The sequence below is a fragment of the Oncorhynchus clarkii genome, chromosome 33 (genome assembly GCF_045791955.1).
Source record: "Oncorhynchus clarkii lewisi isolate Uvic-CL-2024 chromosome 33, UVic_Ocla_1.0, whole genome shotgun sequence".
NCBI lineage: Eukaryota > Metazoa > Chordata > Actinopteri > Salmoniformes > Salmonidae > Oncorhynchus > Oncorhynchus clarkii.
Genome location: NC_092179.1, coordinates 32,754,123 through 32,769,122, shown reverse-complemented (window position 1 = coordinate 32,769,122; position 15,000 = coordinate 32,754,123). Strand labels below are relative to the sequence as shown.

At 46.5% G+C, this 15,000-nt stretch overlaps 1 protein-coding gene across 1 annotated transcript in view; it reads right to left on the bottom strand.

Annotated features, from left to right (window-relative positions):
• The window catches only part of LOC139392577 (calcium channel, voltage-dependent, alpha 2/delta subunit 4a), a 273,156-nt gene that overhangs the window by 205,876 nt on the left and 52,280 nt on the right, over positions 1–15,000 (bottom strand). The window contains exons 10-13 of the mRNA XM_071140645.1: positions 12,597–12,710; positions 6,356–6,434; positions 1,094–1,227; positions 651–668 (exon numbers count right to left, since the gene is read on the bottom strand). Coding sequence (XP_070996746.1) covers positions 651–668; positions 1,094–1,227; positions 6,356–6,434; positions 12,597–12,710 — 345 coding nt within the window. The remainder of the gene's footprint in view (positions 1–650; positions 669–1,093; positions 1,228–6,355; positions 6,435–12,596; positions 12,711–15,000) is intronic.

The following is a 15,000-nucleotide window of genomic DNA, read 5'->3' as shown; positions in this document are numbered from 1 at the left end:
CTGACACTATAAACACATCTACTGTCAGGTACAGAGGACGACTAGTGTCTGACACTATAAACACATCTACTGTCAGGTACAGAGGAAGACTAGTGTCTGACACTATAAACACATCTACTGTCAGGTACAGAGGAAGACGAGTGTCTGACACTATAAACACATCTACTGTCAGGTACAGAGGAAGACTAGTGTCTGACACTATAAACACATCTAGCCAATCCAAGTTTACAGCGTAGAGTACACAGGATACAGTGTAGAGTACACAGGATACAGTGTAGAGTACACAGGATACAGTGTAGAGTACACAGGATACAGTGTAGAGTACACAGGATACAGTGTAGAGTACACAGGATACAGTGTAGAGTACACAGGATACAGTGTAGAGTACACAGGATACAGTGTAGAGTACCCCTGATACAGTGTAGAGTACACAGGATACAGTGTAGAGTACACAGGATACAGTGTAGAGTACACAGTACAATGAAATGGAGAGCTCCAACATGATCTAGTTCTATAATACAACTGTATACTGGACCGAACTAGCAGCTATTTTCTAACAGCTACATGTGAAAAGCTGAGGAGCTAGTGAACACTTTCTATGGAACCTTTACTAAAGGTGTCTAAAGGGTTAGACAGAGCCCAGACTTTACCTCTGCTGTGTTGGGCAGCTGGCGGAGTGAGGGAGGGAGGGAGGGAGTGAGTGAGTGAGTGAGTGAGTGAGTGAGTGAGTGAGTGAGTGAGTGAGACAGAGAGAAAGAGAGCGAAAAAAAGAGAGAGAGAGAGAGAGAGAGAGAGAGAGAGAGAGAGAGAGAGAGACAGAGAGAGAGACAGAGAGAGGGAGAGAACAAGACACAGATGAGAAGGAGAGAACAGACAAACAACAGAATAGAAGACATGGAAATGGAGACATAAGATAAAACAATATGCAGATGAAGACAAACAGAGAAACAGATCAAAATGAGATACAAAGAGAGAGACCGGGAGAGAGACAGAATGCGAGACACTGTGAGGGTCAGAAAGAGAGAGAGACAGACAAAGAGAGAGAGAGGCAGAGACAGACAGAAAAAAAGAGAGAGGAGAGAGAGAATCTCACCGCACTGTCCATATAAGCCTCTGTCCAGATGATGTCATGATCATGGTTGATGACCATTGGTCGACTCAGAACGTGAAGGTACTCCATGACGTTCTCCTGAACATCGGCCAGCGTGGAGACGTGTGTGTAGTAACCTGTATGGGACAAGGTATACAGGGTATATGACAATACACACACACACACACACACACACAGAGAGCTGCATTAGCAGATGGGCTTTGGGGTATAATTGACAGTGATAAGTGAGTGTTTGTGTTGAGCTCAGTCCACATGTTAAGATGATTATTAGTGGGGTGCATTATCCTCACCGTCCACAGGAGGGCAGCACAGCTATTAGCACAGCTAATCCTGACCATTTATTCTCTCTCTTTTTCCAGCCCAGAGTATGCAAACACAGCAGTAATCTCTCTCTCTACCGCACACACAGGATTAATGATCTATCACTGTGGTATTGGTGGAGTATTCAGACTGAGTGTAGATTCGCAGCAGTCACATAATGAAAAGGATTCAGACAGTGTTGTGTTGTTGTACAGGGTAGGCTGGTGTTCAGGCTTACAGGGGATAAACCAGTTATAACAACACTCCATTAAGCCCTCCTGTCCCAGTCATTGGGATTGAAGAGTGAAGGACTGTGTTACTATGTCTCATTACATACAGATGGGAGGACTGTGTTACTATGTCTCATTACATACAGATGGGAGGACTGTGTTACTATGTCTCATTACATACAGATGGGAGGACTGTGTTACTATGTCTCACTACATACAGTGATTATACAGATGGGAGGACTGTGTTACTATGTCTCACTACATACAGATGGGAGGACTGTGTTACTATGTCTCACTACATACAGATGGGAGGACTGTGTTACTATGTCTCACTACATACAGATGGGAGGACTGTGTTACTATGTCTCACTACATACAGTGATCATACAGATGGGAGGACTGTGTTACTATGTCTCACTACATACAGATGGGAGGACTGTGTTACTATGTCTCACTACATACAGATGGGAGGACTGTGTTACTATGTCTCACTACATACAGATGGGAGGACTGTGTTACTATGTCTCATTACATACAGATGGGAGGACTGTGTTACTATGTCTCATTACATACAGATGGGAGGACTGTGTTACTATGTCTCACTACATACAGTGATTATACAGATGGGAGGACTGTGTTACTATGTCTCACTACATACAGATGGGAGGACTGTGTTACTATGTCTCACTACATACAGATGGGAGGACTGTGTTACTATGTCTCACTACATACAGTGATCATACAGATGGGAGGACTGTGTTACTATGTCTCACTACATACAGATGGGAGGACTGTGTTACTATGTCTCACTACATACAGATGGGAGGACTGTGCTACTATGTCTCAATACATACAGATGGGAGGACTGTGTTACTATGTCTCACTACATACAGATGGGAGGACTGTGTTACTATGTCTCACTACATACAGTGATCATACAGATGGGAGGACTGTGTTACTATGTCTCACTACATACAGATGGGAGGACTGTGTTACTATGTCTCACTACATACAGATGGGAGGACTGTGTTACTATGTCTCACTACATACAGATGGGAGGACTGTGTTACTATGTCTCACTACATACAGATGGGAGGACTGTGTTACTATGTCTCACTACATGCAGATGGGAGGACTGTGTTACTATGTCTCACTACATGCAGATGGGAGGACTGTGTTACTATGTCTCACTACATGCAGATGGGAGGACTGTGTTACTATGTCTCACTACATGCAGATGGGAGGACTGTGTTACTATGTCTCACTACATGCAGATGGGAGGACTGTGTTACTATGTCTCACTACATGCAGATGGGAGGACTGTGTTACTATGTCTCACTACATACAGATGGGAGGACTGTGTTACTATGTCTCACTACATGCAGATGGGCGGACTGTGTTACTATGTCTCACTACATACAGATGGGAGGACTGTGTTACTATGTCTCACTACATACAGATGGGAGGACTGTGTTACTATGTCTCACTACATACAGATGGGAGGACTGTGTTACTATGTCTCATTACATACAGTGATTATACAGATGGGAAGACTGTGTTACTATGTCTCATTACATACAGATGGGAGGACTGTGTTACTATGTCTCACTACATACAGTGATTATACAGATGGGAGGACTGTGTAACTATGTCTCACTACATACAGATGGGAGGACTGTGTTACTATGTCTCACTACATACAAGGATTATACAGATGGGAGGACTGTGTTACTATGTCTCACTACATACAGTGATTATACAGATGGGAGGACTGTGTTACTATGTCTCACTACATACAGATGGGAGGACTGTGTTACTATGTCTCACTACATACAGATGGGAGGACTGTGTAACTATGTCTCACTACATACAGTGATCATACAGATGGGAGGACTGTGTTACTATGTCTCACTACATATAGTGATTATACAGATGGGAGGACTGTGTTACTATGTCTCACTACATACAGATGGGAGGACTGTGTTACTATGTCTCACTACATACAGATGGGAGGACTGTGTTACTATGTCTCACTACATACAAGGATTATACAGATGGGAGGACTGTGTTACTATGTCTCACTACATACAGTGATTATACAGATGGGAGGACTGTGTTACTATGTCTCACTACATACAGATGGGAGGACTGTGTTACTATGTCTCACTACATACAGATGGGAGGACTGTGTAACTATGTCTCACTACATACAGTGATCATACAGATGGGAGGACTGTGTTACTATGTCTCACTACATATAGTGATTATACAGATGGGAGGACTGTGTTACTATGTCTCACTACATATAGTGATTATACAGATGGGAGGACTGTGTTACTATGTCTCACTACATATAGTGATTATACAGATGGGAGGACTGTGTTACTATGTCTCACTACATATAGTGATTATACAGATGGGAGGACTGTGTTACTATGTCTCACTACATACAGATGGGAGGACTGTGTTACTATGTCTCACTACATATAGTGATTATACAGATGGGAGGACTGTGTTACTATGTCTCACTACATGCAGTGATTATACAGATGGGAGGACTGTGTTACTATGTCTCATTACATACAGATGGGAGGACTGTGTTGCTATGTCTCACTACATACAGATGGGAGGACTGTGTTGCTATGGATGTCGATTAAGACTGATTACTGTCTATTCAAATAGAGCACATTTGACTGGGTCAGGATGAGGGGTCATATTTGACTGGGTCAGGATGAGGGGTTATGTTCTACTGGGTCAGGATGAGGGGTCATGTTCTGCTGGGTCAGGATGAGGGGTCATATTTGACTGGGTCAGGATGAGGGGTCATATTTGACTGGGTCAGGATGAGGAGTCATATTTGACTGGGTCAGGATGAGGAGTCATATTCTACTGGGTCAGGATGAGGGGTTATGTTCTACTGGGTCAGGATGAGGGGTCATGTTCTACTGGGTCAGGATGAGGGGTCATATTTACCTGGGTCAGGATGAGGGGTCATATTTACCTGGGTCAGGATGAGGGGTCATATTTGACTGGGTCAGGATGAGGGGTCATATTTGACTGGGTCAGGATGAGGGGTCATGTTCTGCTGGGTCAGGATGATGGGTCATGTTCTGCTGGGTCAGGATGAGGGGTCATATTTGACTGGGTCAGGATGAAGGGTCATATTTGACTGGGTCAGGATGAGGGGTCATGTTCTACTGGGTCAGGATGAGGGGTCATATTTTACTGTGTCAGGATGAGGGGTCATGTTCTGCTGGGTCAGGATGAGGGGTCATATTTGACTGGGTCAGGATGAGGGGTCATATTTTACTGGGTCAGGATGAGGGGTCATATTTTACTGGGTCAGGATGAGGGGTCATATTTGACTGGGTCAGGATGAGGTGTCATATTTTACTGGGTCAGGATGAGGGGTCATGTTCTGCTGGGTCAGGATGAGGGGTCATTTTTGACTGGGTCAGGATGAGGGGTCATATTTGACTGGGTCAGGATGAGGGGTTATGTTCTACTGGGTCAGGATGAGGGGTCATATTTTACTGGGTCAGGATGAGGGGTCATATTTGACTGGGTCAGGATGAGGGGTCATGTTCTACTGGGTCAGGATGAGGGGTCATATTTTACTGGGTCAGGATGAGGGGTCATATTTTACTGGGTCAGGATGAGTGGGTTGTAGAACAGGGTTACTGCTATACCGTGGGTTGTAGAACAGGGTTACTGCTATACAGTGGGTTGTAGAATAGGGTTACTGCTATACAGTGGGTTGTAGGGGTGTAGAACAGGGTTACTGCTATACCGTGGGTTGTTGAACAGGGTTATTGCTATACCGTGGGTTGTAGAACAGGGTTACTGCTATACAGTGGGTTGTAGAACAGGGTTACTGCTATACCGTGGGTTGTAGAACAGGGTTACTGCTATACAGTGGGTTGTAGAATAGGGTTACTGCTATACTGTGGGTTGTAGAACAGGGTTACTGCTATTCAGTGGGTTGTAGAACAGGGTTACTGCTATACAGTGGGTTGTAGGGGTGTAGAACAGGGTTCCTGCTATACAGTGGGTTGTAGAACAGGGTTACTGCTATACCGTGGGTTGTAGAACAGGGTTACTGCTATACAGTGGGTTGTAGAACAGGGTTACTGCTATACCGTGGGTTGTAGAACTGGGTTACTGCTATACAGTGGGTTGTAGAATAGGGTTACTGCTATACAGTGGGTTGTAGGGGTGTAGAACAGGGTTACTGCTATACCGTGGGTTGTAGAACAGGGTTGCTGCTATACCGTGGGTTGTAGAACAGGGTTACTGCTATACAGTGGGTTGTAGAATAGGGTTACTGCTATACAGTGGGTTGTAGGGTTGTAGAACAGGGTTACTGCTATACAGTGGGTTGTAGAACAGGGTTACTGCTATACAGTGGGGTTGTAGAACAGGGTTACTGCTATACAGTGGGTTGTAGAACAGGGTTACTGCTATACAGTGGGTTGTGAAAAGGGTTACTGCTATACAGTGGGGTTGTAGAACAGGGTTACTGCTATACAGTGGGTTGTAGAACAGGGTTACTGATATACAGTGGGTTGTAGAACAGGGTTACTGCTATACAGTGGGTTGTAGAACAGGGTTACTGCTATACAGTGGGTTGTAGAACAGGGTTACTGCTATACAGTGGGTTGTAGAACAGGGTTACTGCTATACAGTGGGTTGTATGGGCGCATTAGAGAATTACCTTTATTGTTGCAGGCAATCCACTTCACAGTGTCAGCGAAGGTCACCTCTCGACCAATAAGGTAAGTAAAAACACGCACCTGAAAAATACAAATTGTTTTCAGCACCTAGTGTCACCTAGTCATACCTCCCATGTCTTAGTGTCACCTAGTCATACCTCCCTAGTCATACCTCCCATGTCTTAGTGTCACCTAGTCATACCTCCCATGTCTTAGTGTCACCTAGTCATACCTCCCATGTCTTAGTGTCACCTAAGTCATACCTCCCATGTCTTAGTGGCACCTAGTCATACCTCCCATGTCTTAGTGTCACCTAAGTCATACCTCCCATGTCTTAGTGTCACCTAGTCATACCTCCCATGTCTTAGTGTCACCTAGTCATACCTCCCTAGTCATACCTCCCATGTCTTAGTGTCACCTAGTCATACCTCCCATGTCTTAGTGTCACCTAGTCATACCTCCCTAGTCTTAGTGTCACCTAGTCATACCTCCCATGTCTTAGTGTCACCTAGTTGTCTTAGTGTCACCTAGTCATACCTCCCATGTCTTAGTGTCACCTAGTCATACCTCCCATGTCTTAGTGTCACCTAGTCATACCTCCCATGTCTTAGTGTCACCTAGTCATACCTCCCATGTCTTAGTGTCACCTAGTCATACCTCCCTAGTCATACCTCCCATGTCTTAGTGTCACCTAGTCATACCTCCCTTGTCTTAGTGTCACCTAGTCAAACCTCCCTAGTCTTGGTGTCACCTAGTCATACCTCCCATGTCTTAGTGTCACCTAGTCATCCCTCCCATGTCTTAGTGTCACCTAGTCATACCTCCCATGTCTTAGTGTCACCTAAGTCATACCTCCCATGTCTTAGTGTCACCTAGTCATACCTCCCATGTCTTAGTGTCACCTAGTCATACCTCCCATGTCTTAGTGTCACCTAGTCATACCTCCCTTGTCTTAGTGTCACCTAGTCATACCTCCCATGTCTTAGTGTCACCTAGTCATACCTCCCATGTCTTAGTGTCACCTAAGTCATACCTCCCATGTCTTAGTGTCACCTAGTCATACCTCCCATGTCTTAGTGTCACCTAGTCATACCTCCCTTGTCATACCTCCCATGTCTTAGTGTCACCTAGTCATACCTCCCATGTCTTAGTGTCACCTAGTCATACCTCCCATGTCTTAGTGTCACCTAGTCATACCTCCCATGTCTTAGTGTCACCTAGTCATATCTCCCATGTCTTAGTGTCACCTAGTCATACCTCCCTTGTCTTAGTGTCACCTAGTCATACCTCCCATGTCTTAGTGTCACCTAGTCATACCTCCCTTGTCTTAGTGTCACCTAGTCATATCTCCCATGTCTTAGTGTCACCTAGTCATACCTCCCATGTCTTAGTGTCACCTAGTCATACCTCCCATGTCTTAGTGTCACCTAGTCATACCTCCCATGTCTTAGTGTCACCTAGTCATACCTCCCATGTCTTAGTGTCACCTAGTCATACCTCCCATGTCTTAGTGTCACCTAGTCATACCTCCCATGTCTTAGTGTCACCTAGTCATACCTCCCATGTCTTAGTGTCACCTAGTCATACCTCCCATGTCTTAGTGTCACCTAGTCATCCCTCCCATGTCTTAGTGTCACCTAGTCATACCTCCCTAGTCTTAGTGTCACCTAGTCATACCTACCTAGTATTAGTGTCACCTAGTCATACCTCCCATGTCTTAGTGTCACCTAGTCATACCTCCCATGTCTTAGTGTCACCTAGTCATATCTCCCATGTCTTAGTGTCACCTAGTCATACCTCCCATGTCTTAGTGTCACCTAGTCATACCTCCCATGTCTTAGTGTCACCTAGTCATACCTCCCTAGTCATACCTCCGATGTCTTAGTGTCACCTAGTCATACCTCCCTAGTCACACCTCCCATGTCTTAGTGTCACCTAGTCATACCTCCCTAGTCATCCCTCCCATGTCTTAGTGTCACCTAGTCATACCTCCCATGTCTTAGTGTCACCTTGTCATACCTCCCATGTCTTAGTGTCACCTAGTCATACCTCCCATGTCTTAGTGTCACCTAGTCATACCTCCCTAGTCATACCTCCCATGTCTTAGTGTCACCTAGTCATACCTCCCTAGTCATACCTCCCTTGTCTTAGTTTCACCTAGTCATACCTCCCTAGTCATACCTCCCAAGTCTTAGTGTCACCTAGTCATACCTCCCATGTCTTAGTGTCACCTAGTCAAACCTCCCATGTCTTAGTGTCACCTAGTCATACCTCCCATGTCTTAGTGTCACCTAGTCATACCTCCCATGTCTTAGTGTCATCCTAGTCATACCTCCCTAGTCTTAGTGTCACCTAGTCATACCTCCCTTGTCTTAGTGTCACCTAGTCATACCTCCCATGTCTTAGTGTCACCTAGTCATACCTCCCATGTCTTAGTGTCACCTAGTCATACCTCCCATGTCTTCCTGTCACCTAGTCATACCTCTCTTGTCTTCGTGTCACCTAGTCATACCTCCCATGTCTTAGTGTCACCTAGTCATCCCTCCCTTGTCTTAGTGTCACCTAGTCATATCTACCATGTCTTAGTGTCACCTAGTCATCTCTCCCTTGTCTTAGTGTCACCTAGTCATACCTCCGTAGTCTTAGTGTCACCTAGTCATACCTCCCATGTCTTAGTGTCACCTAGTCATACCTCCCATGTCTTAGTGTCACCTAGTCATACCTCCCATGTCTTAGTGTCACCTAGTCATACCTCCCTAGTCATACCTCCCATGTCTTAGTGTCACCTAGTCATCCCTCCCTAGTCATACCTCCCATGTCTTAGTGTCACCTAGTCATACCTCCCTAGTCATCCCTCCCATGTCTTAGTGTCACCTAGTCATACCTCCCTAGTCTTAGTGTCACCTAGTCATACCTCCCATGTCTTAGTGTCACCTAGTCATACCTCCCATGTCTTAGTGTCACCTAGTCATACCTCCCATGTCTTAGTGTCACCTAGTCATACCTCCCATGTCTTAGTGTCACCTAGTCATACCTCCCATGTCTTAGTGTCACCTAGTCATACCTCCCATGTCTAAGTGTCACCTAGTCATACCTCCCTAGTCATACCTCCCATGTCTTAGTGTCACCTAGTCATACCTCCCATGTCTTAGTGTCACCTAGTCATACCTCCCTAGTCTTAGTGTCACCTAGTCATACCTCCCATGTCTTAGTGTCACCTAGTTGTCTTAGTGTCACCTAGTCATACCTCCCATGTCTTAGTGTCACCTAGTCATACCTCCCATGTCTTAGTGTCACCTAGTCATACCTCCCATGTCTTAGTGTCACCTAGTCATACCTCCCATGTCTTAGTGTCACCTAGTCATACCTCCCTAGTCATACCTCCCATGTCTTAGTGTCACCTAGTCATACCTCCCTTGTCTTAGTGTCACCTAGTCAAACCTCCCTAGTCTTAGTGTCACCTAGTCATACCTCCCATGTCTTAGTGTCACCTAGTCATACCTCCCATGTCTTAGTGTCACCTAGTTGTCTTAGTGTCACCTAGTCATACCTCCCATGTCTTAGTGTCACCTAGTCATACCTCCCATGTCTTAGTGTCACCTAAGTCATACCTCCCATGTCTTAGTGTCACCTAGTCATACCTCCCATGTGTTAGTGTCACCTAGTCATACCTCCCATGTCTTAGTGTCACCTAGTCATACCTCCCTTGTCTTAGTGTCACCTAGTCATACCTCCCATGTCTTAGTGTCACCTAGTCATACCTCCCATGTCTTAGTGTCACCTAAGTCATACCTCCCATGTCTTAGTGTCACCTAGTCATACCTCCCATGTCTTAGTGTCACCTAGTCATACCTCCCATGTCTTAGTGTCACCTAGTCATACCTCCCATGTCTTAGTGTCACCTAGTCATACCTCCCATGTCTTAGTGTCACCTAGTCATACCTCCCATGTCTTAGTGTCACCTAGTCATATCTCCCATGTCTTAGTGTCACCTAGTCATACCTCCCTTGTCTTAGTGTCACCTAGTCATACCTCCCATGTCTTAGTGTCACCTAGTCATACCTCCCATGTCTTAGTGTCACCTAGTCATACCTCCCATGTCTTAGTGTCACCTAGTCATACCTCCCATGTCTTAGTGTCACCTAGTCATACCTCCCATGTCTTAGTGTCACCTAGTCATACCTCCCATGTCTTAGTGTCACCTAGTCATACCTCCCTTGTCTTAGTGTCACCTAGTCATATCTCCCATGTCTTAGTGTCACCTAGTCATACCTCCCTAGTCTTAGTGTCACCTAGTCATACCTCCCTAGTCATACCTCCCATGTCTTAGTGTCACCTAGTCATACCTCCCATGTCTTAGTGTCACCTAGTCATACCTCCCATGTCTTAGTGTCACCTAGTCATACCTCCCATGTCTTAGTGTCACCTAGTCATACCTCCCATGTCTTAGTGTCACCTAGTCATACCTCCCATGTCTTAGTGTCACCTAGTCATACCTCCCATGTCTTAGTGTCACCTAGTCATACCTCCCATGTCTTAGTGTCACCTAGTCATACCTCCCATGTCTTAGTGTCACCTAGTCATATCTCCCATGTCTTAGTGTCACCTAGTCATACCTCCCTTGTCTTAGTGTCACCTAGTCATACCTCCCATGTCTTAGTGTCACCTAGTCATACCTCCCTTGTCTTAGTGTCACCTAGTCATATCTCCCATGTCTTAGTGTCACCTAGTCATACCTCCCATGTCTTAGTGTCACCTAGTCATACCTCCCATGTCTTAGTGTCACCTAGTCATACCTCCCATGTCTTAGTGTCACCTAGTCATACCTCCCATGTCTTAGTGTCACCTAGTCATACCTCCCATGTCTTAGTGTCACCTAGTCATACCTCCCTTGTCTTAGTGTCACCTAGTCATATCTCCCATGTCTTAGTGTCACCTAGTCATACCTCCCTAGTCTTAGTGTCACCTAGTCATACCTCCCTAGTCATACCTCCCATGTCTTAGTGTCACCTAGTCATACCTCCCATGTCTTAGTGTCACCTAGTCATACCTCCCATGTCTTAGTGTCACCTAGTCATACCTCCCATGTCTTAGTGTCACCTAGTCATACCTCCCATGTCTTAGTGTCACCTAGTCATACCTCCCATGTCTTAGTGTCACCTAGTCATCCCTCCCTTGTCTTAGTGTCACCTAGTCATACCTCCCATGTCTTAGTGTCACCTAGTCATACCTCCCATGTCTTAGTGTCACCTAGTCATACCTCCCTTGTCTTAGTGTCACCTAGTCATCCCTCCCTTGTCTTAGTGTCACCTAGTCATACCTCCCATGTCTTAGTGGCACCTAGTCATACCTCCCTAGTCATACCTCCCATGTCTTAGTGTCACCTAGTCATACCTCCCTAGTCATACCTCCCATGTCTTAGTGTCACCTAGTCATACCTCCCTAGTCTTAGTGTCACCTAGTCATACCTCCCATGTCTTAGTGTCACCTAGTCATACCTCCCATGTCTTAGTGTCACCTAGTCATACCTCCCTAGTCATACCTCCCATGTCTTAGTGTCACCTAGTCATACCTCCCATGTCTTAGTGTCACCTAGTCATACCTCCCATGTCTTAGTGTCACCTAGTCATACCTCCCATGTCTTAGTGTCACCTAGTCATACCTCCCATGTCTTAGTGTCACCTAGTCATACCTCCCATGTCTTAGTGTCACCTAGTCATACCTCCCATGTCTTAGTGTCACCTAGTCATACCTCCCATGTCTTAGTGTCACCTAGTCATACCTCCCTTGTCTTAGTGTCACCTAGTCATACCTCCCTTGTCTTAGTGTCACCTAGTCATACCTCCCATGTCTTAGTGTCACCTAGTCATCCCTCCCTTGTCTTAGTGTCACCTAGTCATACCTCCCATGTCTTAGTGTCACCTAGTCATACCTCCCATGTCTTAGTGTCACCTAGTCATACCTCCCATGTCTTAGTGTCACCTAGTCATACCTCCCATGTCTTAGTGTCACCTAGTCATACCTCCCATGTCTTAGTGTCACCTAGTCATCCCTCCCTTGTCTTAGTGTCACCTAGTCATACCTCCCATGTCTTAGTGTCACCTAGTCATACCTCCCATGTCTTAGTGTCACCTAGTCATACCTCCCTTGTCTTAGTGTCACCTAGTCATCCCTCCCTTGTCTCAAAATCCCTCCAAAAGAGAAAGAGGTTTCTGACACGTGTGTGTGTGTAACGTTGGTTACCCTGCGTTCTGGCCAGTTGAACTCCTGAAACACTTCCTCATAATCCTCCATGGCTCCATCAGTGATCAGCATGATGGCCTGGTTACACAGACTACCCTGACCCAACGATGCAGCCTAGAGGACACACACAGACACACAGAGACACACAGAGACACGGAGACACACAGAGACACGGAGACACACGGAGACACACACAGACACACAGAGACACACAGAGACACACAGAGACACGGAGACACACGGAGACACACAGAGACACACAGAGACACGGAGACACACAGAGACACGGAGACACACAGAGACACACAGAGACACACAGAGACACGGAGACACACAGAGACACACAGAGACACGGAGACACACAGAGACACACAGAGACACGGAGACACACAGAGACACGGAGACACACAGAGACACACAGAGACACACAGAGACACACAGAGACACACACAGACACACAGAGACACACAGAGACACACAGAGACACGGAGACACACAGAGACACACAGAGACACACAGAGACACGGAGACACACAGAGACACACAGAGACACACAGAGACACACAGAGACACACAGAGACACACAGAGACACACGGAGACACGGAGACACACGGAGACACACAGAGACACGGAGACACACAGAGACACACAGAGACACACAGAGACACACAGAGACACGCAGAGACACACAGAGACACACAGAGACACACAGAGACACGGAGACACACGGAGACACACAGAGACACGGAGACACACAGAGACACACAGAGACACACAGAGACACACAGAGACACACAGAGACACACACAGACACACAGAGACACACAGAGACACACAGACACACAGAGACACACACAGAGACACACACAGAGACACACACAGAGACACACAGAGACACACACAGACACACACAGACACACAGAGACACACAGAGACACACAGAGACACACACAGACACACACAGACACACAGAGACACACACAGACACACACAGACACACAGAGACACACAGAGACACACAGAGACACACAGAGACACGGAGACACACAGAGACACACAGAGACACGGAGACACACAGAGACACACAGAGACACACAGAGACACACAGAGACACACAGAGACACACACAGACACACAGAGACACGGAGACACACAGAGACACACAGAGACACACAGACACACAGAGACACACAGAGACACACAGAGACACACAGAGACACACAGAGACACACAGAGACACACGGAGACACGGAGACACGGAGACACACAGAGACACACAGAGACACACAGAGACACACAGAGACACACAGAGACACACAGAGACACGGAGACACACGGAGACACACAGAGACACACAGAGACACACAGAGACACACAGAGACACACAGAGACACACACAGACACACACAGACACACAGAGACACACAGAGACACACAGACACACGGAGACACACAGAGACACACACAGAGACACACACAGAGACACACAGAGACACACACAGACACACACAGACACACAGAGACACACAGAGACACACACAGACACACACAGACACACAGAGACACACAGAGACACACACAGAGACACACAGAGACACACAGAGACACACACAGAGACACACAGAGACACACAGAGACACACACAGAGACACAGAGACACACACAGAGACACACACAGACACACAGAGACACACACAGAGACACACAGAGGCACACATTGTGACTACCCTCACACTCTGTCTGCCGTATTCTTTCTCTTTGCTCTTGTTTTCCTTATTAGGATGTCGGTGGGCGGAGCCGGGAGGGTCGTCAGCGACATGGGACACACCTGGGCCCGGGTGTGTCCCGGGATAAATACACCTCTTCCCCAGTCATGGAGGAGACTCTCTCCATACAGACACACCTGGGCCCGGGTGTGTCCTGGGATAAATACACCTCTTCCCCAGTCATGGAGGAGACTCTCTCCATACAGACACACCTGGGTCCGGGTGTGTCCTGGGATAAATACACCTCTTACCCAGTCATGGAGGAGACTCTCTCCATACAGACACACCTGGGCCCGGGTGTGTCCTGGGATAAATACACCTCTTCCCCAGTCATGGAGGAGACTCTCTCCATACAGACACATTGTTAGATTTTGGTTGTGGCATTTTTGTGGCCGTTTGTTTGCTTTGGCACCTTCCAGCACCCCTCATTATCACATTTATGCACGTAAACATTCCCTCACACGACTGATTACTGACTACACACACCGTTGTTAATTGTATGTAGTCTTCAGTTAATAAATACATTTTGTTATTCCTTATCGCCACGTTGTGTCCCTTTTTGTTACGAACTTCGAGCCGGTTTGTGACACACACACACACACACGCGCCACGCACACACACATGCGCGCCACGCACA